This window comes from Colius striatus, chromosome 17, assembly GCF_028858725.1.
Source record: "Colius striatus isolate bColStr4 chromosome 17, bColStr4.1.hap1, whole genome shotgun sequence".
NCBI lineage: Eukaryota > Metazoa > Chordata > Aves > Coliiformes > Coliidae > Colius > Colius striatus.
Genome location: NC_084775.1, coordinates 7,950,885 through 7,975,229, shown reverse-complemented (window position 1 = coordinate 7,975,229; position 24,345 = coordinate 7,950,885). Strand labels below are relative to the sequence as shown.

The 24,345-nt window shown below is 41.2% G+C and overlaps 1 protein-coding gene across 1 annotated transcript in view; it reads right to left on the bottom strand.

Moving 5' to 3' along the window:
• Positions 1 to 22,558, bottom strand: part of MAPK1 (mitogen-activated protein kinase 1) — a 34,977-nt gene extending 12,419 nt beyond the window's left edge. Inside the window, exons 1-3 of the mRNA XM_062009542.1 lie at positions 22,190 to 22,558; positions 6,935 to 7,117; positions 5,337 to 5,526 (exon numbers count right to left, since the gene is read on the bottom strand). Of these exons, the coding sequence (XP_061865526.1) occupies positions 5,337 to 5,526; positions 6,935 to 7,117; positions 22,190 to 22,332 (516 nt within the window). The 5' untranslated portion in view covers positions 22,333 to 22,558. The remainder of the gene's footprint in view (positions 1 to 5,336; positions 5,527 to 6,934; positions 7,118 to 22,189) is intronic.
• Between the last annotated feature and the right edge of the window lie 1,787 nt (positions 22,559 to 24,345).

Here is a 24,345-nt window from a genome sequence, read left to right as displayed (position 1 = left end):
CAGGATATACTTCTCCAACCCGGTATCAGAAACTTACCAAGAAACAAAAAGAGATTAAGATTTCCAAAAACCACCAAAATTACAAACCAACAAATTTGTAGCAAAGTTCAATAACCTTTTTTACAATATCTCCCATCATAGCTGCATCTCTGCATGAGAAACACCCTATCCAATTGTGAGCTAATGGTAGACTGGTGAGGCTATAGGTTGCTGAAAAAGGTGCAAGCTTAAAAAAAACCCAAAAGCACACAAAAATATTTCTCAGTCATGTATGAGGAAAACAGTTCTGTCTAACCATGAAAAGAAAAACAAATTCTGACCTAGACTAGGGAGTTCAGCAAAATGGAAAAAGTGTTTTTCTCTGTAGTCTGGTAAGGAGGCTTCACAGCTTTCAGAACTATGTGGTGTACTCTCTCCAGAGAGAAATTAAGAAAATGGAAAACAAGAAAGACAGTGTTCTAGAGTACAACAGCTCTTCCCTTCTTACCTTTCAAAAGGTAAATGGCAAGACTGTTGAGTAGCACAAACACCTTCACAGGGTTTTGCTACCACCAGGCATCAAACATAGGAGAGGCAAACACTTAGGCTGTTCCTCCAGTGCATACAGTTCATAGTAGTTTACTCTGACAATTAATTGCATACACAGATCATATTAAAAATGTGAAGTAATAACATGTTGTAGTCAATAAAGACCATAATGGATAATCCTACCAAAAATGGAGAGACCTCATCATACCCTGGCAACCTACTCCTTTATTTCCCTGGAGGGACAGCCTGTGAAACAAGTGACAGATCAGCTAAAGAAATGATTCAGTTAACCAAAAGCTACATCCGAAAGACAAGATTCAGTAGCTGACTGTTAAACAGAGGGACTGAAGAGAAGGCAATGATGAAATTCATAAGCCAGGCAGCATAGAATGACTCCTCTGACTTCAGCTACATTTTAAAAAAACCCAAACCCCGAGTCCTTAAGAAAACAAATCCAAAAAGAAAGCTTTTAAGCATGTCAAGGTTTTCCCAGGCTACAGAAACAGAGCAGCTGCCTTGTGTGCAATTAGCGGCTTACATAGAGATTCAGCACAAATAATCAGAAGAATCTCCCGTAAAGACAGACATGAAGAAACTATAGAGGACAGCTTTATGGACTTCAGAAAATAATTATGTGGGCAGAGATAACTGTTGTAATCTCTTCCTCCTAACCTCAGGGGAAAAAAAGCTAGATAGGACTAAAGGCAAGGAGACTTGTGCAGAATTAGAGTATTACACATTAGCAAAGTGCTATGGTTTGTTATTATTAAGACAAAAGAAGAAAGACACTCTCCAGTCCACAGTGAGGAGAAAGAAGTGAATTACAGAAGGTGTCTGTGAATCTCTCAAATTGAGTAGAAAAATGCACGTGGGATGGAAAGGAAAACTAATGACAGAGAGCTCATTAAAATGACAAAAATCCCCTGATGACTAGAGCAGAAACAGGTTAAGCAGAAAAGAAGAAATACCATTACTGAGAAAGGCATCAAGGCTGGAGCTGCAATAAAGAGGCTTTAGGCTGTTAACAGTGTTTCCACCAGCTGCAGAACTGCCCAGGAGCATTAGCAGGGAGACTAAGAGAAGCTGGAGAGGCCATCACTCTGCTTGAAATCCCAGGTGTGAAGGACAAAGGAGAGACTGACTGTACCTTGGATAAGGCCAGACAGTTCTTGCCCTGTGGCAATAGAGCCCATTTAACAAAGTAGCTATTTAGGGAGGGAGAAATTGTGAGGCCACTATGCCTGTTCAAACAATAATTGGTAAAATCAAAGCACCAGAAGAAGGTAGGCTTCTCAATCAGAACTAAACCAGAAGAAAGAATCTGAGAGCAACATAATTATAGGTAAAATTTTCTTGGTATGTTGTCTAAGTCATAGCAGAGGATAAAAACCTGCAGAATGAAGGACCAGGTATGTCAGTGCTTTATGCCTTGGAGAGACAGCACAGATGCTACTAGGAGAGGGCAATAACTTCCCACTAAATAAATAAATCAATAAAAAGCCAACATTCTATTTACATATTTAGCTTCAATTTCTGGAAAATAATGTTCTTGCAATCAGTATTAGGCATGCCTTGCTACATATGTACATATGACCATTTTCTAAACAAATGAAACGACACCCAACAGTTAGACTAACATACTGAATTATCTCAATTAAGTAGTCTGTGCGTATGTATCTGTATAAAAGGAAAAGGAGAGGCCTCCATTGCTAACTTGTTAGTGATAAGGTGGTAATTGAAACAGTTGCATCTCTAGAGTTACTAGTAAAATCCTGAAACAAACAATAACTTGCAGTCTTCCTCATAAAATCCCTCTTTCATCGCCTTCGTTTCAAGGCTTTCCAAGCATTCAACATATCTTGGCTTTTTAAGACTCGTGAGTATTCATTATGTAGACAGAAAAGGATAACTTATGAATAATATTGTTATAGCATGTTAAGGTTTTAACCAAGTTAAAGGAGTAGGTTCTCAGGTAAAGTGGGACACTGGGATACTAGTTGAGAATCTACTTAGCGTAACTTTGACCTAATTTTTAAAAGATATTAATGCCACTGGCCTAGGAAAATTATATGGTCATGAGAGTTTTATGTAACTTACTCCATTTACAGAACTGCAAAACTGGCTGAATTGCTGGATGCAGATAATCATGAAAGCATGTGAAAATATCTCTTAAGACAGATACTATTTTAGAGTATATTCCAGCCTGTAGCATGTCAGTACACATTAATCTCATTCATGATACCAGGCCACAAAAGAGAAGACTCTCAGTATCTCTATTGCCCAGAATTCTCACTGTATATAGATTCCAAGGTAGTAGTTTTCATGGACTCTCCAATCTAATCTTTGACTGGAATATTTGTAACAAAAGACAGTAAAGTCAAACTATGTACCTTCCCAAACTTTAATTCACATATAGTCACATAAAGTCACATATAAGGTCTCAGCTAAATCTACAGGAAATGGAAACTGCTTTAGGTTCTGCACTTCTGCCCTGAGCTGCTCAGGACAAGCTGTGGGGTTCACAGGCAAATTGTTTGAATAGAGACTCAAACACTTCTTTCCTGGAAATGGAATCTATGATTTGGAGGTCAACTTCATGTTTAAGGGAGAAGAAAGAAGGAGTTCTTGTTAAAACCTGCAAGACTCTTGAGGTCTAGAAGAGATCAACAGCTCTCTCATAACACCATTGAAGATGCTAACAGCATAATCACTGAAGATGAACAAAGTCTATTTTTCTTCTTCCAAAAGTGTGATTTTAAGCTGTTTATTTTCACAGTATGCTTTATTTTGAGTTTATATACAATAATCAACTTTGTAAGCATGCACATGTACCTAGCTGACACAGACTTGCAGAACAGCCTTATAAGACACTCGTCCATACAAGTTCAGCATTCATCAGACAAGGCCTAACATGTACTGGGGTTTTTTCACCAATTCTGTTGTTTAAACTTTAGATGTGGTATTAATACCAGAGTTCCCTTTAGGTTATAAAAAAGTATGTGCTCTGTCAGACAGACTACCATGTTCTGCACCAGGAAGTACATATTGCAGTGGCATGCTATTTTTAAAATCTTATGAACAAATTGTAACAACACTCACTAGAGTCACATTGTTTTATCTTGCCCTATGCCACAGTGAGCTTATCTTCTTCTCATGACCGTCTTACTTGTGTTAAAACACCGCCTTTTATTATTTTATTGTTTTTAGTTGCACATAACAGAGCTATATTAAAACTGTTCCACAACCACTACAGATTTTGCTCCTTTTTTTTCTCTTTCATGAAGGTGTTGGTGCCTCAAGGGCATCTGATGTAGCAATGGCTGCTGAAATCTCATTCCAAGAGTCCAGCAGTACCCTGCACTAGGAAGAGCTGACAAGCAGCAGTGGGAATGTAAAGCAAACTGATCATATAGCCAGTATTTAGAATGAATCAGCACACAAACAGCAAGGACCTTACACAGAATTGTGACAAACTTGTACGGTCAGCAACTGGCTTACATTTTTAAGAGGGTATTTTTGGGTTTGCTGTTGTTTTGGGGTTTTTTTTTGTCTTTTGTTTTTTTTTTTAAATGAGAAAGCTAGAGTTATTAAAAAAAAAGTGTACTTATGTGTAACACAATATGCAACACAGAGTACCACATCAGACTAATGCAAGTGCTGTAATCTCATGCCATTGTCACCCAACAGCAAATACATAACATCAAGTGCAAAAGTGAACATGCTACAGTGCTTCTCTACTAGTCTCTCATCTGCATGGGACTCAAAAGTATTGAATGCAACCTCTGATTTATTCTTCCACTACATTGCTTGCTGTTTTTCTAAGTCACATCATCTGTAATATCTACAGTGCTCTCTGTCACCAAATTCCACATCTTAACAATGCTGTAAGTTAACTACTCTATCCTTCCACTCTGAGCATGCCATCTGCTCTTTCATTCCTCCCCATACCTTTTTAATAGGTAAAGACAGTGGACAACTGTTCTCTAATCAGTTTCCTTATCCTTGCCAGTGATAATTTTATCAATTTCTATTATATTTTTAATTTTCCTCAAGTAGTATCTGCCGGCAGAGGAGACTGAGGCTAAAGTTCTTCCTGATAAGGAGAGAAGTACTTTGAAGTCCTGGTCTCCTCATTTTAGAAGGCTATCCAAGGGAGAAATGTGGTAACTACAATCATACAGATCTGAAGACCCAAAATCAACAGCAAGTGATAGAATGACATGTTTTCTGGTTTATTCTCTGCTTCTATTCTGATGCTTCACACTTGGTTTGCTTTATTGAATGCACTGAGCTGACATTTTTCCAAGAACTGTAACAGCTCTAAGATCATCCTTCTGCAGAATTAACTACTACAGTGCCCACCACTGGAAATGTAAATCAGGAGCATTCTCAAAGTAACGGTTGTGCATTTAATCAACAATGAATTTCATGGGTCATTTTAGTTGTTCACTAATATGAAGTCTTTTTCCAACAACAAACAACATTTTAAACAGGGAAACCAAGACGTGAAATGCACACTTTTGAGCTTAGGTAAACACAGCTCTGCTTTAGAGATCAGTATTTTCACCCAGCTTTCAAAGAGGCTGTTTCAAAGTCAGCCTCCAGATGGAAACAGTGATGCACTCATTAAAACAGCATAACAGTGAGTGCTTAGTCACTCCATTTCAATTATTTTATCAAAACCAATAATGTTTTGGCAATCTTTCCAAGATAAAAGTCACGTTAATCCCCAGTAACACAATCCCATTCACGGTTATAGCAGTTTATGAAGACCATGGGAACAAAATTTGTACAGAATTTCAACTAACCTTGAGATCACAAGTGGTGTTAAGCAGCAAATTCGAAGGTTTGAGGTCACGATGAAGCACATTGGCTGAATGGATATATTTTAACCCTCTCAGAATCTGGTAAAGGAAATAACAAATGTGGTCGTTGCTGAGGTGTTGAGTCTTTAAGAGCTTGTAAAGATCTGTCTCCATAAGATCTTGCACAATGTATCTGTAAGGCATCAGATGTAAGGCAGCAAAACAAATGTGGTGTCATGTTAGATTTCAAAATTCAGTAGCCAGTGAAACATCTGTAACAGTTTTTCTCCGATTTGCCTACTTCATGACAGTTATGAAACTATGTAGTTGTTTCTTGCTTTACCAGTTTTGAACCAAATCACTCCTGTTGCATGACACAGCTCTTCACAGAATTAAGGGCACCAGCAATGTAGTCTTCTCAAATTAATCACCATAAACCTCTATTTCTTGACATTAAAGCCTGATTTTTATTGGAGTCTTAATACTGATCAGATCCTGCTTGACAAGAAATAAAGACTGATTTTTAAGTTTAACGAGTAATAAACTTCTGAAGTTTTTGTTTCCACATGCTTAAAAGCATGAAAAGAGAAGATATTATTTATGTATACATTTATGTATGATGTTCATTATGCTACATTGGATATATCTGTATCCATAGATACGTATCTATTGCCATTTCAGTTGGGCGTTCAGATTGGATCCTACAACCAGGACACCTTTCTCCAGGCAGCACTCGCTTTCACTAGTCCATATGGCCACAGAAATACAATCTCAGAACTTGGCACAAAACCGATTGAACTCAAATAATACAGTGATAATTTATGAAGTAAAAACATTTGATCTAGATTCAGCTTAATTTCTGTCTGTATGCACTTACGCCTTTTATTGGGCAGATGTCTGCAGAGACCCGCAGAATCAACAGGAACCAGTGCACGTGGACTTGGGGGAATTAAACTGGGTGACACTAAAGCAGGCCCTGTACCTCAGCTAAAGTCTCCCAGCTGAAAGTTTTTCATATATTAGATATCCATGTGAGGTCCTATCTACACAAAGCCAAGTTTCCCATGACAGAACACTTAGTATAACAAAGAGCCTATATTTGAATACGTGAATGTTTACCTGCTCACCTGCAGTTTCAGACTTTTGAATATGCAGGAAGCACTGCAAAACTGGGATTTGTGTTTTGTTTCCCCCCCACACCTTCCAAGATGTATTCATTCTATTATTTAAGAAAATTTTGGACAACTATAGTAGAGTCTAGACATTTTATTTTCTGCTCAAAGAAATCAATTCTAACAACAGCATTACTAAGAGCAAATAGAGCTTTAATATTATGTGACATGATCTCAATTCTGTTGAGCTATTTGCCTTGGAAGGCAGAAATGGACTTTTTTTCATTTCCTAAAAAAGAACTAGTGTTCACCTACATATCAAAATTATCCATTTGATAAGACAATCAAACAGTAAGAAACATCCCTTTCAATTTACAATAGAAGCCAACTTCATTAAAATTCAGTGAGGATGAGGATGAAAAGGAAGAAACAGAGAGGGATGTAACCATCACTAACTATGCAGGACAACTTGAAATTTGAAAAGGATACACATCTTTCATTTGTTCAATAGTTGGAGCTCTGATAATATCATTTATTCCGATAATATTCTCATGTCTGAAGCGCAGTAGGATCTTAATCTCTCTCAGAGTTCTCTGGCAGTACGTCTGATGCTCAAAAGGACTGATTTTCTTTATAGCAACTCGAACTTTGTTGACGTTGTCATAGGCAGAACTAGAAGAGAATCAATAACATTAGTTATAAGGAGTATTCATTCAATGCAGAAAGTAAGAATGCAAATTCAATGGCATATAGGGGTGGTGCATTTATTTTTATCAAATGGAGAGGTGCCAGTAGCGAGTATTGTTCAGCTGGATGAACACACAAAACAGAGTTGTTCTATCGCCGGCTTATTTGGGTAGGTACAAGTCACGAGCTTTCCCAAATGTCTGCTGATTCTCAGGTACTTGAACAAGGAAAAAAAACATTCATCATCTTTACCAGCCTGTAGAACAAACAACTTTTGAGTCTTTTCCTGTAAGCTGTAATCAAGAAGAAGTTTGAGAGGAAAAAGTTCATCTTGAGTTAATGCCTTCACGTGGGGATGCAGAAAAGCCTTCAGAAATATACTTCAAGCAGCAGAATTCCACATCCTGCATCTAACTCCTGCAAGGAATTCCAATTGTCACCACCTTTTACTCCTCCATCCAGCTACACTGTCAGCACTTCCTCGAAGAACAGACATAGAAGAACAAGAGGAATGGAGGATTTGGGACACCTTTCCAAGTTCAATTCCAAAGACAGGGTTCAAAAGACCACACAGGAAGTGAAAGTCAGCAGCAGCAGGAGGTAACACGGTGATTGTGACCTGCACTAAGGAATCCACTGGCTGCAACACTCAGTCCTGGCATTTCAGCAGCTCAGAACAGCATTCCCAGCTACACCAAGAAAGCAGCCACAGTGCTTCTGCTCAAAATGCCTACACATTTATGAAGCATATCACAGCCTGAGCCTAATAAAAAGGCTCAGTAAAACTTACATAACTTCCTAAAATTTGGACTCAGGTTATTATTTACTAAAAATCTCATGAATCCTTAAAAAGTTTAGGATGGTTTCTATAGCCTTGCTTACATGAAGGACAAAACATCTCACTGCAATCATTACCATATACTCAATACAAAGAGAGATCTAATTAATTAGAACTTAAATGTGCATGGATGATCCTTATTTATTTCAAATTTCTTTTTGCCTTCTACTGCATTGTTTGGAAATGAAAAAAATAATCAAGGCTACATTTATACATATCTGTTGGCCTCAACTGTTTAATATAAAAATATAAACATACGAGCCAAACAGGCTTTACATTCCACCAATTTTCTCTAATCAAGTCCCAGAACATTCTTTGTTAATTTCCTTTTTCTGCTGAGATGTACAGGTATGTAAATCAGAATGAAATATGAAAATCCAGTAAGAAAGAGAAACCTAAAAGGAATTCAAATGCCTGGCCATGTCAATTTTGTTCTACCCTTAAGCAGATTTATGGTGCATCAAGGTGTTTTGAGACAGTACTGTTACCACTGTATGCAAAAGTGTTTAACATTTCTCACTTTCATTATTTAAAATGACATTCAATGTGTGCTGTCACTAAGACCTTTGGACACCTCATGTATATGTAGGAACATCGTTTTTGCATGAGTTTTCCACAGAATCCCTTTGACATGTCTGCATCTGTAATGCTAGTCTACAACCACAGCCAGACTGCACCATTTATTTGCTTCTAGAAACACTGAACTCAAATGCTCCACGGAGTGCTTTGAAATTCCACATGCTAAGCAAGTATTCATTACAACTGTTGCTATTACATATGTATAGATAACACATTAGCAGTTAGTATGTCCCAAAATAGATAATAACAAAGTGCTAGAAGTGGAACTTGGCATAGCCTTCAAAAGCATTTGTCTACAGTAATTTTCTTCCTTAATCAGTTAATCACCTGCCTGTTTACAATATACCAGTAAGGTAAGTCACAAGCAGAAAACAAAACTAGAAATAATTCTGAAGCACGAACAACCTGTATTTGGGAAAGAAATGAAAGAATCCCATGGACCATTTTATTGTTATAAACAAACCTCCTACCTCCTCCTTTGTACTGACTGAAGCACAACTTTTTCTTCCACAATGCAGAATCTTACGTCCTTTCAAAGTACTGGACAATAGCAGCTATGCAGGGCAGAGCAGAAAAGGGTAAAATGCCAATATTTACCAATTGATGCTGCTCAAACAAAAGCTCATACTCTTTTACAATTCTTGATAAATCTCCAAGCTATTGCTTCTCTAACAAAGGCTGGGTTTTGATGAAAAATATGCATCTGTCCTTGCACAGGTTCAGTGGATGTGAATCCATCAATTTTATCTACCAAGATTTCCTCTCCTGTAGCTGTCTCACTTTTAAGCTTTTGAAGTATTTTCTTAGCCAAAAGGTTTATGCTGTTATTTATAAAAGGATGGGTAATTTTTTGCTTTCAGATGGTTCAACTACAAAACACATGATTCAGTGTGGAAAAAAGCTGACTGTTTGCAGTGAAGATGCAATCAATTTCCTCTCCAGTGTGCATTCTGCATACAGTCATTTTTCTCTTCCTATCAGAGAATCTCACCACACTAATGTAGCTAAGTGTGCATTGCTGTTACCACTGCAAAGTCTCAGCTAAGGAGAGCAAACTCAAAATATTACCTAGTTGAAACATTAAAAGGGACACTCAACTTGATTTCAGTTGTCACACTTTCTGAAATATGAGCTTTCCCATAACTTAATTAAATGTATGAAAGATTGCCTCAATTGCTATGAGCAAGAAGCTAATCATACAAGTAGTTATGTACACTTGCTTATGCATAATATTTTAAATACCATCCAGAATAGCGGTATACTAAGACTCTATAACACCAGCCCTCAAAGCAAACTCAGCTGTGAGTAAACTCTGTGACCCTTTAAAAAACTGCTTTTGCCATCTGACACCTGTATAGAAAACTGTAGAGGCTACATATTGAACTTCAGTAGAACCGCAGAGTTGTGTGTTCTCTCACACACATCAGCTACAATAAGACACTTATTTGACCTATGAAACCACACAGTAGTATCCATTTCACTACCTAGGGAACACTCTAAACTAGCAGAATTGAGTCCCATGTAGGTCAGACTGAATCATTTCCCAAAGCTTTCCCTGTTCCTCACCATCTCCATCCAACCACCGTCACTCATCAACACCAGATGGAACCACTACTCTCCAGAACTTTGCTGAAGAAGATGCTGCTCACACTGTGTTCATTTGTAGTGTTCATAAATGAAACTGCTATAATAAGTGCCAACCCAAGCCCTTGATGCATGAACTCACCAAAGCCAACGTCAGCGCTTATCCCGTAACGCAGAATCCATCTCACTGAGCCTCAGCTGGAATTAGAGATCTAATTTTACAACTAACGCTCACCTGTGCTCCCCCTACAGCCCACAAAGGAATAGCTCCACATATAGGTCCCATCCTCCATTTAGATGATTTGCATTCTGAAACTGCTCTCCCAGCGTGCACAGTCCAACCGAGCAGTCTAGACTGTCAGCTTCTACTACAGCTCACAGCAACTTTCATCGCTGAAGCAGTTAACTGGGACTCCTTCTAAAGGCAAGATCCCTCTATTACCTACACTTCTTTTTTTTCCTCCAGAGAAGAAAAAAAAAATCTGTAAGGTGGGAGTAACAGCTGCCATTGTAACAACTTTTTGGGTGCTAGTCTATAGCTTTTAGATTCTAATAATTAACCACATTTACCAATCACTGAACACAGAAGCTTCTCTTAACAGTCTGTGTGTTATTCACATTATGATTAATCTAGTTACTGGCACTTCGAACATTCCAAAGGAGGGATTTACTTCCATCCCACTGGTGTGCAGCTCCACAACTGACGTAACCATTCAGCTGTGAGTGCTATTTATCTGTAATGTGATAAATTTAAATATAGATTTTTCCACCAGTTCAACTCTAGTTTACACAACATTATTCCTATTTCCAGCTGTGGTTACCCTCCTTCGACAACCTGCAATCGCACTACTACCCAGATACTTTTAAGACACCACGTGAAAATCAATACAAGCCCAAGCAATACAGTGTATTGTTGTTAATATCTTGTAAATAGATAACAAAGGTTTTTGACTAAGTAAAACATCTTGCACAGCTGTAAAAAATAGACAAATGAGCATGTATAATCCTGGAAGTTGTGCCACACAACTTCGAAAGACAGTATTTTATCCTTCTACTGTTCCAATACCAGTTTCCTTTCTAAAAAGAAGCCTGGGGTGGGGCTGCTTCCCAATGCAATGGCCAGAAAGTGCACAGTAGCATCTCAGCAGCCCACACAGAACTGAATACTAATTGCTCAGCCAAGCCCCTGACACGCAGCCCCTCTCCCATTAACTCCTTCTCAAGGAAAGAAAGCTTTTCACCAGACAGATCAGGACAAGTGCCAAAGCTGAGCTGCTCCTTCTACCCACAATGGCTGCTGCACGTTCTTCCATCCATTTCTATTCTTCACATGTTTCATTTCAGAGCAGAACTGGAACAAGTGAGAGCATGCTGCAGCTGCTGGGAGGAAAGGAGCCAGCTCCTGGCAATACTTACATCCCACAGAGGGCTGTTTCTTCATATAACCATTGGAAAACAACTGCCTACTCCATCGGCACCCCCATCCTCAGTACACTCTGCCATGCTGCCTGAGGGCTTACCCCATCATGGGATATTCTTCGAGGATTATTCACCTGATGGGTGTTTTACAGGCTGCTCTCGCATATGCACACATACACACAAAAATACACACAACATCCTAATTACAACTGATTGGAAGTTTAAAAGGGATGTTTTATCAGTAAGCTTCGTGTTGCTGTGGAAACAAGATTCCAAGGGCATATTCAGGGACAGAATCTTTCTGAAATATTGAATAACTCTGCCTGCAACCATAAGAAGCAAAAAGAATTTCCCACAAACCAGTTGATCTATGAAGATCCCTCATCCTTTCATTCAGTCCACATTTAGCTCAATCTCAAGCATTTCTACATCACGCTGACATATATATCAAGAAACAATGCTTAGATTTATTTTTAAGACTGCTCTAAGTAAACTAACCCAGTATTATGATGCAATAATAACCAGCAGTACTATAACAGGCCACCTGCCATATTTTTGAGGGTGGGGGCAGGTGGTGTTAGGGGTGCAGATTTGTGGAGGGGACTATTTGGCTTTTTGCTTAAGTTAGTTTAGGGCTTTTTTTTATAGTCAGATATTAATACTTTCAGATTCTCCAGAATAATTAGTTTCTGATTGCAGATGATTAGAATACAGGTAGCAACTGCATTGCATTACTCTTTTATAAAAAATACTGGCAAAAGGATAAAAGTAGTCAAAGACAGTTTTGGATTTAAGCATATCCAGTAATGTGCCATTTTTATATCACTTGAATATACTTTTTGTCTCCAACAGTAAACATCTATGTCTACTAGAAATCTTTGTTACTCATCTGGAGTCCTCTGTCCAGTTCTGGGCTCCTCAGCTCAAGAGGTTCAGAGAACTTCTGGAGAGAGGCCAGCACAGGGCCACCAAGATGATCAGGGAACTGGAACATCTTTCATAGGAGGAAAGGCTGTGGGAACTGGGGTTGTTTAGTCTGGAGAAGAAGAGATTGAGGGGAGATCTTATTAACATTTACAAATATCTAAAGGGAGGGTGTCAGGAGGTTGGGACACCCCTTTCTTCTGTAGTAGCTAGCAATAGGACAAGGGGTAATGGGATGAAGCTGGAACACAAAAAGTTCCATTTATATATAAGAAAAAACTATTTCACTGTGAGGGTGAGGGAGCAGTGGAACAGGCTGCCCAGGGAGGGTGTGGAGGCTCCTTCCTTGGAGGTCTTCAAGACCCACCTGGAATGTTCCTAAGTGACCTGATCTAGGTGAACTTGCTTCTGCAGGGGGGCTGGTCTAGATGACCTCTAAAGGTCCCTTCCAACCTCTACCATTCTATGATTCTATGATTTATTCTTATCTTAAAAAATAAAGTATTAATTTTTTTAACTGTTTAACTATTTTCTATGCAGACAATAATGACTTAACAGTTTAATTCCTTAGCTCACTCCTAGCATTTTGAAAATAAATAGCTAGTTGTGCAAAATGGAGTCTGTTAAATAAATTACCTTTGCCAGAAGCTCAATCAATTCATAATCCTGGGTGTGGCAAACCAGATGATTTGTGTTTTGTTAGCACCTACTAAGAACTGTGAACAGTAGCAATTCTAGAATCACACCTTAACATTAGTAGTAGAAAAATATTAGCTACTTCACTCGAGGTTCTATATTGTTTGGCTAAAAGTTGTCATTTAACTTCATGGTGTTTTGATCAAGCTCGGTTGTTAAAAAAAAGCTTCTACAAATCTCTTCTAAAAATGTGGTGTTCTTTCTGTACCTTTAGCTGTGAAGCACGGACTTCAAATCATTGTATATGTCTACTCTACCTCATGCCACTTCAGTTCAAGTTGGTCTTCAGATAATAAACAACTCTTACATTTTAGTATTTTATCTACTTCTTTCATTCCCATTAATCCTCCCTATTATAGAGGTTTACAGGTTCTCTACTGCCAATATTGCCGTGTCAGCATCTATGCCAAATTTAACATCTAGGTTACATTGAAGGGCCCTTTGGATATCTGGGAAATAAATTGATTGTTCCAAAAGCACACACTGCTTTTGATAAGATATTGTGCTAGAAAATATCACTATCCCCCTTCTCTCTGTATAAACTTAAAGACAACTCATGTGAGAACCAATTTCAGAGTCAAATTGTAAGAGCTTGACAGTATCTGGGGCAACCTATGGGCTCAGTTATTGAAAAGCAGTGGTTGTGGTTCCCTCTCCTTCTTGTGCCTGACAACCCTGCCTCTTATTCACTTTTTTGGTTGGAGGGGTGGCTTTGTGCCAGTTCAGAGAACTGAAGCAGCTCAAAGTCAAAGCAGCTTACGAAGAGGAACGGTAAAGAAGTCTTTACTTGTGTATTCATATTCCCTTCCTGCATCAGCACTCCCACTCACAGGGGTTTGCATCAGTCATATCAACTTACTGCCTTTACATTTTACTTTTTGTGAAGTAACTTTTCGGCTAGATCAGTTTGTCAACACAGCCAACTACAGAGATGTAAGCAACAGTACGCGGGTGAGGAAGCAATGACAGGACCCAGGGCAAGGAAGGAAAGGCTGTCCCTCTAGAAGCAGCACACACTAAGATCAGCCCAAGTCAGCCATGGAAACCACAGATTAAACGTCTAGGCCTGACTGTCATGAAAGCTAAACCTCCAAACATGAGCTGATGAAGTGCTGACTTCCTCCTCTTCTGCTTATGCTTTCTCAAGAGGCAACAAAAAGACACCAAGATAGCGATGGTAGGTCAGCTGCATAACCAATGTTACTGCAGGGCCTGGGAAACAACCCCCCCCCCCCCCCCCCAACAGGCACGCTCAGGGTGTGCAGGAAACATTTCCCCTTTCCTAGAGAGAGCACTACCACAGAGCTGAGTGCTAGTGGTATTAACAAATCCCCCACTATGGTTTATTCTTTTGTCTAATATCCTAAATATTCCTCCTAAAATCAAATTTAGAGAAAGGAAAACACACAAGATACAGACAATTACTACATTTTTCAGTAATTGGCTTATTTAATTAACTACACAGAGTATATACCTTCAGAAGAGATAGTTCAAGGTATTTCACTCCAACAGAAAATAAAGAAGTCGATTGTTGGACAAAATTATTTATGCATACTTAGAAGCAGAGGTTTTCCTAAACCTGTAGAAACATCAGAACAAATCACAAAGCACTGCAGAACACAAGCTCATTGCTACTGGCCACCCTGCCATGGTCAGTTCAGTATTCCACTTGCAAAAAAACCCCACAAAACAGAAGAAGAAAACCAAACCACTAGCACCGACTGTGTGACTTGCTGCTATCAGAAGTTACTTCCCTTCAGTACCAGCTTACATGCAACTTTTATGTGGCTTTTTTCTATCTTTTTAAACAGACATGCCACCAGCAACCCTTAGCCCCTCGACATAGTAACAGCTTGGTGTTTTGTTCAGACAGGGTGTAGGCATTAAGATGTAGTGGCTACTGTAACTAAAAGGAAGGTTTTTCACAATTATGTAACACTCAGGAAAAAAAAATCCAATATAAAAGTCAGTCTGAATGTCATTTGGGATACTTTGCACTATCCAAATGCCAATAAACTTGGGTAAATTCCGGACTGAAGCAGTTTTTAGAGTATTGATTTGTGGTGCTTAAATGACTTCAAGTTTTACTCAGGACACATCAGCAGTATTTGATGGAGCAAGCTGCCTTCCTTCCAAACAAGGAAGAAGTAAGGTACTGCAGTGACAGCTGCTAATTTTAAAAAAACCTGCAAAATTAAGTAATCGCATAGTGTAAACTGTGAGCATAACTGCAAGTTGCTGGTATGTTTTAAGTACCCACAACACAGATGAATTACTTTCTACCATGTAACAAAAACTCTCATTTGCATTCTAATCACCACAGAGTATTTCAATATTTTATGAAAATTCTTTTAAAATACAAAAGAAGAACTGCCAAGAGAAGAGATTTTCCCTTAATAGAACTTAGGTTGTTGTGATTTTTAGGTATTGCTTAACTAGATGGATAGTAAAAACTCTGCTAAAAATTGGACCATCATGAAGACTCTGCCCAAATCTAATAAAACATTTCTATTAAAGCCATTCTACAAGGCATACACACACAAACTAGTATTTCATCCACAACCGAAAGGGCCTGGGGAGGCAACCTTCTGTCATCCCTTCCCTCAGTCCATGTGCAGGCAGCAGCAGCCTCCCGGGTGGAAGTCGGGGTGCTGGGACCACGAGGCTGCCTCTGCGCTGGCTCCCACCCAGCAGAAAGGGTGGGGACAGGAATGCTCTGCGAAACAGAAACCAACCTCCCGCACACTGATCCAGTGCCAGAAACCTCAGCCTGCCAAAGGATCTACCAACATCTCATCAAATAATCCCATCTCAATTAATACATTTATTACTACTTGGATCTTCTTAACCTATCTGGTTAAAGCTGATAACGAAGTAATGCACAGTGGCCTTTCAAAGTACTCTGCAAAAGGATGGGTTTAAGAATAGCTTCTTTAAATGCCCAAGAAAAGCAAAGGAAAATAAGCTCCCTTCTGAAAAGGAGATTCATTCATCAGCAAAACAGCATTAATAACTGACCTAGCAATTAATACAATCTATGTTTTACAGAGATAAATCACCCATAACAAGCTACACTTTGCTCCATTTTGTATACACAATTTAATTTACATTACAGCACAGTAAAAGAAAAGTTAAGTTCTAAAACGCATTTAGGGCTCCATGCACTTGAGTAATTTGGAAATTAAAACCAAATACAATTGAAATCACTTAATAAAACGCTGGAGTTTTGTTTTGTTTTCCCAGACATTATTTGAGAAGTTCCTAAAACACTTCACTTTAAATGCAAGTAAAAACACTACCAGAAGCACACGGAGCCCTGTCCGTTGGCAGTGCCTGCTCGCAGCGAGGAAGACTGACCTTGGCCTGGGCTGCCTTACTAGAGTGCCTACCAGAAACTGCCCATAGATATTGTGGAATCTCCACATCTGGAAATTCTGGAAATATTGAGTAGACAAGTTGAGCAATTCGATCTAATTTTGACATCAGCCTCGCTTTGAGTAGGACGTCGTTGGATGCCATGACCTCAGGAAGTCCCTTTCGACCTACATTATACTGTGAAACATTCCATGGCAAGATGTCATTAAATATTTTTATTAAACACCAAATTGAAGTTCATTTCATTTCTAGATAACAGCTGAAAGCTATGACAAAGCATCAACACAAAAAGCATTACAAAAATCATTATGTTGGCGAAGTATTAGTTTTCAACTCAAGTCGAGCTGTCCACCTACTCGGTAAGTATTAACTCTTCCATGGGCTGTAGATTCCCACTCCTAAGCAAGGAGCTCATTGAACTAACAGCTGGCCTGGTATCCTACAAATACACATTTCTGGTCTTGAGAGTACCAATAAACCCATCTGTGAAAGTGAAGCATCTGTCACATCTCTCTGGGAAAGTCTGACTTCTCATATGCAACCTCCTGATGCAGTTTCTTCCACATAGGACCCCTCACTGTAGCAAAACACCTAGTTATAAGAATCTTGCAGAAACTTTCCATCTTTAAGACTTCTAACATCTGTCAAATTTGAGAGAAGGCAGGCAACAGGTTAAAGAACCATATGTAAGGGTACAGGAGACAAGAGTGATGCAACTACATAGATACTGCAAACATATAAGACTTATTTCCTTAATAAATCATTATCTCTATCTGAGTCTGTGGGCTGGACCACGCTATGTTAAGAAATTCATGTATTTATTTATAAAATGCAAATGTCCCTGAGCTGCAGTCTTCAACTGTTAACCCAGTATCCTATTACTTCGGGCAGAGAGGAAAAGTTGCTACCTCTCATCTTCCATAAATCTTAAAGACAACTCTGACAGGAACAGAGCACCAGGAGCTGCTGCCTGTCCTCAATGCCTGCTGCACAGCTTGCCAATCCCCTCATATCACAGGGGAGAGCAGGAAAAGCAGCTCATTTAATTGCTCCTTTGTGTTTCCAGGTTAAGCAAGTGCTAAAAGTTTGAGTGACTGAAGGGAAAAGCTTACCTTGGCCTTCTCCCCAAAGGGAAGAAGTTGGTATCGTTCAATTACATTCCTTAATTCTACACTCTGATGCCTGCACCAAGGAGGATGCATTAAGGTCTGCTAACTTGTATCAGCTCCCTGTTCTCCTTATCACACAGACCAGAACATGTTAATTACCAGGTATGACATTCATACCCAACTCTTGCTCCCTAAAAGCACATATAAACAGGGACACGAATCTCTATTTGCTCCATCATTAAAGGGTACTCCCTCCAGACCAAGGGGAAAAAATGACAGGCTGTTTCTGATCCTTGTCATCAAGCAATCCATCCCAGACTGCCAATGTGACCCTCACCTTTTTGTGTGACACTGGACAGCCTCAAAATAAAATATTACACAACCATCAACCGCATCAGGTTTTTTTTATTTTCATCTTTTTTAATATAAGTACCTATCCCTTGCAGATCTTTCTTTCCATTTTCAGTTCTTTGTGAATATACTCCTCAGACAGCATTTTAAATTATCCATCTTCTAAAAGTAGGGTGCTTCCATGAGACAGTAGAAAGGAGTACAACTTTGATATTAGTAAGGTATTACTTTAACCTTCATCTATTGACTATTATAACTTCTAATGTCACTCTTCTATAGCACATCAGTAACACAGAGATGTCTTTGTAACAACACAGCCAAATTCAGGCCAAGAAATACGAGATTTGAGCTCCAAGATTTTTTTCTTCCAATTATACTCATCCTTATAGGCAGTTATTTACAGCATTGATAATACTTCATATTCACATATGTGTGATGACAAAAAGGGCTTCCAAAAACCAGAATATAAACCAGAACATCCCTATCACATTCCCATTCACCATTTCTTTCCAAAAAGACTATTTGTTTTATACTGCCAAATCATCATCCTTGCCAAATTACCACTGACCAACTGAAGAACAATTGCAACATAAAGTAGTGTTGCAGTGTGTTTGAAGTATGGTCTGTTAACAGGTTGCCTTTTTTTTTTCCCCCCAAAGAAAAAAAATATAAGTAAAACAAACCCACACATGTGGAGAAGAGGAGGCAATCTCAAAAGCCTTTCACATTTTATTGTGTCTGAAATGTAGTTCTGAAACTTTTGACTTGCTCCGAAAGTCAGTCCCAGCTGACTCTGAAATTGATAATCCCGTCACTAAAAGAAAGTCACATAATGATCTTTCACTAAAATCTCTCAAAACAACTTTAAGTGAAAGAGAAAAGTAGGAAGGAAAAAAATCCAACAAAACAACAAACCACACAAACACGACATTTCCATATATTTGTATTAATGAATTCAGAGTAACGAACACGACTGTGACTAAACTGCTCAAAGAATGTCCTGCAGTCCTAGGAGGTGCTGAGATTTGGGCCAAAACTTTGTTTGCACTGCAGTCATCCCCTAGTTTCATGTGCAGAAATATAAAAAACTAAAAAAAAAAAAAACCCTAAAAGGTTAGAAAGGGGCACTGACATGGGATATTCAATTACTAAGCACTTCAACCCCAGCAACAAAATTTTCAAGTCAGATGCAAGTGAATAAACGATGAACACTTCCAGTGAAGTTTAACTGGAGGACATTAAGATGGGGGGGGGTCGCCTGATAACGTCTTTTCTGCTTACAAAGCTGAGGAAGCACAACCACAGCAGAGCAGTAAGTATACTGCTAGGATTATTATTTTTACTCAAAACTTGATTATGGTAAAATGTGACTGCAGTAGGGAAAAAGAGTTACATGCCTTTATGCTCTTCAAATCCAGACAGGAGAACACTCGCATACGGTCTGTTCTGTCAACATCTTCCTCTGTTTCCTGTGCTGTTTTTTTTATGTTGTGATCAATATTTCTCAAACATTATTCCCTCTGCTGCAAAATCAAAATGGAAGACTGACCGTCACAGCACTAGCCTAAGGATACTCAATTTGCCCTTTTATTAATAAAGTATGTTACTGTTTCCAACTTCCTAATCCAATAATCCAGAAAAATAAGAATTAGGAAAAACAAGGAAAAGAGTGAAAGATTTTAAGAGTTAAGTAATTTGTTTTCCTATAACAAGTCTTAAGGCACAATGCATTTGTAAACAACCAGCATCTCCCAGTAGTACACATTAGCTGTGGGTCTGAAACAAACCCATCAGAGCCTGCTTTGCTTTCCTTCATTAAAGTGCACAAATTTAAATGGATTCTGCAGTTGCAGGAAACATCTCCATCTGCACACTCACAGCTTGCCCTCTACTCCGCCCCCAAGGGAGAAGCTTCTGCAGATCCTCCCTGCATCAGCAATCAAAGCAAGGTAAGAAACATAGTATTAACCTGCATAACCTATATGTCTGTTGATTGACAAGTAATCTTATTTAACCATAGTAGCTTGTATGTTAGGCACTGCAGTGCATTCCAGTTGCTATGGCATTTAACTACAACAAGTGCATCCCACTCTCTCCTTACCAAGTACACAATATAAACGGAGACGTTGTTCCCTGTCATTTCACACCCAAGACAGAGGAGCAATAACCAAGAGCACAACATACCAAATTTAGTATTTCACATTAATAACCTTAGAGCAGAAAACACAGGAGCCGATGCATATTTTGACTGAACTGGTGATTTGGATTTGTTTATCAGTGATTTTGTAGAGCACTGACAGCAGCGTTGGAATAAGTTTTTAAATAGAAATAACCTTATACAGTTTTGGAGGGAAAACAGTTTCTTTGTAGAGCATAATATACTATCTGAGGGGTCAGACAGTGGCCCCATTTCCCCTGTCTGCTCTCTAGCACAGTGATGCCAAAAAAGGGCATTGCCTGCCATCATACTGCTCCTTGCAATCTCTGATCTGCATCGAAATTCGTCAGCTTTAACACCACGGCTCTTAAACACACTTTTAACAACACTCAGTTGATACAAGGCAGACTACACGCAACACACATCTTGGGAGCAAAATTCCCAAGTAACCTTCCTCAGTCAGGCTCCAAGTGCAAGCCAGCACAGGGAGTACCAAGGTTATCTGCACCAATTCACTTGCCCTAGCTCGGATGATAAAAGTAAACCGCAACAAAACACAGTCTGTACCGTAAGCTACAAGTTTTGGACTGGATATGTTGCTGTGATTTCTCACACTAAAACAATAACAAGGACATTTTTACATGGTAAACAGGATTACAGGTTTACATTTTGAAGGTTCTTCCCACAATGAAAAAGTGAAGGCCACAACACAAAACTTTGTAGGAGAGGCTCATCTCCCGGCTAAGTTCAGGCCTAGATGAAAGCTTCCACCCTGAAATACAGGATGATTTCACCTTCACAGGCCAGCACAATTCAATGACTATATGCAAAAACCTATAGCTACAGAAATCTGTAACATAGAGTTGAAGGGCCTTTACTGAGAAATGCACTAGTTTATAAAAGATTAAACATCAGAGGGATAAATTAATGCTGATAAAGCTTTCATGAAGTCATAGCCTTTAAACCTCAATCAGTCTCTTTGGTCAAAAAAATATGCTGAATAAACAGAGGCAGCGTTGGAAGAAAGTTAACCAAAAAAAAAGATAACAGAAAAAGTTCACCTGCATCCCTTAAACGGTTTCAGAAGTTGACGTTTTATAACCTGTTTTACTATATGAGAAGACAGAATGTGAGATTCTAAGTAACATTACTGAGCATGCCAGATTTCTACCCCAGGCACTAGATACACCAGCACACAGCATCACCCTCACTCATTTAGATTGCTAAAAAAAACCCATCTCACCCTCCTAATCCGGTTAGTTGACGTTTTCAGCATTTTATAGTTCATTCTCCTCGCTCTTTAAAACTCATACTAACCAAAGCAAACACACGGGTCGCTTTTCAGCGAGACTTTACAAGTCTTCAAGACACAAAACAAGCAAGGCTGAAGGGGACTTTCACTTGTACACATGTTAATTTAGACACTAATCTGGCAGGCTGTGCAGCACAGACAGCACGTCCTAAGAGAAGTCAGGCAGAAGCTGCAGCTCCTATGCACAGATTCACTTTTTTTATCAAGGCTGACCTCGGGGACACGCAGCCAGGTGAGCTTTCGCATGGCCACAAAAGAGAAACGAGGAGTTATGAGCAGCCTTTTACGACCTTTTCCCTTTTTCGAACGTCTGCAATCACGCTACAGAGATGGAGAAAATAAAGAGAGCTGCCAACTCTAGAGGCAGGGACGAAAATAATCAAGAAAATAAAGGCACGACTGAAAGGAAACGAGACGTTCAACTGCACTCTGGAGGGGGGAGGAGGCGGCAGCGAGGGATGGGAAGGGTGATGCTGGAGGGACAACCCCGGGAACACAAGGGAAAAGCCGATCTGAAGTGAGCGAGGCAGAGATGCTGGAGCCCCGTTCCCCTCCCCCGAGGGCACGGCACGGGCCGCTCCCCCCGCAAGGGCGGGCCGGAGCCCGGGGCCGGGCCCGGGAGGCTGCGGCCGGGCAGGGCGGCGGCGGGGGAAGGAGGGAGTTGTTCAGGGCAAGGGCGCTGCCCCGGTGCGGCGCGGCAGCCGACACTCACCACACCATGCCGTAGGCCCCTTCGCCGATGTAGGACAGGTTGGTGTAGCGCGGCCCCACGTCGAACACTTGGCCCCGCACCATCTCCGGGCCCCCGGCGTTGGTAGAGCCGCCCGCAGCCCCGGCCCCCGACACCGCCGCCATGTTGTCCGTGCCGGGAACCGCGGTGACTGCGCGGGGGGGGGGGGGGGGGGGGGGGGGCGGGGGGAGGAGGAAGGAGGGAGAAGACGAGAAGGACGAGGGAGGCAGAAGAGGCGCCGCCCGCTCACGCCGCGCTCCGCAACACCGTCCGCCGCCGGCTCCGAGGCCCCGTCAGCGCCGTCACCGCCGCGGCCGCTGTGAGGAGACGCCGCCGGCCGCGCGCGCGCGCATCGACCCTGGGCGGGGGGAGGGGCGGGGGGCGGGGGCTGGCGCGAGGGAGCGGCGGGGGCGGGCCCGGGGCGGGGCGGGGCCGGGACTGCGGTAACCGCAGCCGCCGGGGAGGGGGCGCGCCGCGCGGGTCACGTGGGGGGCGCGGCGGCTGCGGGCGCGCGGCCGCCATTAGAGGCGGCAGGTGGCGGCAGCAAATGGAGCCCGCGCGGCGCCGGGCCGGGCACAGCGCGGCCGCGGGAGCAGCGGGACGGGCCTCTGACGGTGCCCACGCGTGACCGCGGGCCGCCCGCGGCCGGTGCCGCCACCGCCCGTTCGCCGCTGGACCCGCGCTGCTGCCGCGAGGGCGGCTGCGTGGCTCCGTGGCGCGAGGCGGTTGCTGTGCAGTTACCGTTCCCCGGTGCCCGTGTCAGTAAAGTCGCGCGCCCGTTCGCCCCGCGCTGCGAGCCGCAGGGCCGTGTCCCTTCTCGTGTCCTGCAAGCCTCGGCTCTGCTAAAATGGCTTTGGCTTGGTCAGCAACTTTGCAAAAGTTACACACAAGGGCCTTAGCCTCACTTCTCATTTTTTTTAATGCCTTTCGGTCGTGATCTTGACAAAGTATTAACCCCTGGGCTGAAGTGCTGCTGCTGCTTGGTGTAACTTGCCACAAGTGCCCAAGATGTGCGGTACCTTCCTTGGAACATAAATACATATTTGTACACACACTGTGTCCACACGTTCCTGGGTAGTGGTGCTTAGGACAATCCAGTTGCACTTGGGTTCTAGCTGTTGTACTTTGCTCTCTTCTTTCAACATTTCTCTCCTATCTCTGCTCTCCCTTTTTACTGATGTTTTCACTGTCTGCTGGCACTCCTGCTGCCTCACATCTGACTTTGCCACTGTACTCTTTGTCTTCCTTCTCCCAGCTGCCTGAGGGTCATTTCTGGCATCCCACCTTCTTCTGTCACTCCTTGCTACAAGCCAGTTTCCTCTGCCACCCACTCAACAATGGCAATTTGCAGTAGCTGCTTCCAAATGCTGTGCCATCTCCTGATTAGACTTACTAACATCCCACCTGAGCATCCATCGGGGTTGCTGGGTGACGGAAGGCAAGAGGGAAGAGTGGCTGGTTTCAGTTGCACAGCTGGTGGGTCTCTGGGGCAGGCGTGAGCCCACAGGGCCTGGGCTCTGGCCCCAGCCTGGTCGGGTGGAGGGAGAGCTGTCATGGATCACCAACACCATCTAATAAACTCCTCTCTGTATTTAACAACCAACTATACAGCGTGGGGGTTTTATGCGTTTGAGGAGGATGATGCTTCTGATGTGTTTGAGTTGCATGCAATGCTTTCCCTGGGGTGTTCTGCACTTTACAAACACAGCATTCTTGTTCTCAGAAATTTTAGGCAGCAGCAAATGAATGTTTAAATTTTCTGAAACCAAATAAAATACTGTTTAAAAAGCCTCCTTTAACTCTAAAAGTGAAGCTATGCTTACAGGTCTGATTATATACGTAAATAAATCTGTCATCAGCAAATGCAAAACAAATGATCCTAGAGAATCCATCTTAAACACAACCTGTCACACCAAACTGAATTTAAAACTGGCGTGGATCTAGATTGTTTTCTACCTTCAGCAGGACACCTCTGATCAAAAAGGAAACCAACCAGGCAGATCAGGGTATTATGGAAATAGTCAGCTCCTTTGAGTGCTGTGTTCAAATATACATCTAATCCACTTAAACCCAAACGAGGGTCAAAAGGCTGCGACAGACTTCCCCACAATTTCTCCTGTGACAGAACTTAGTGTGTG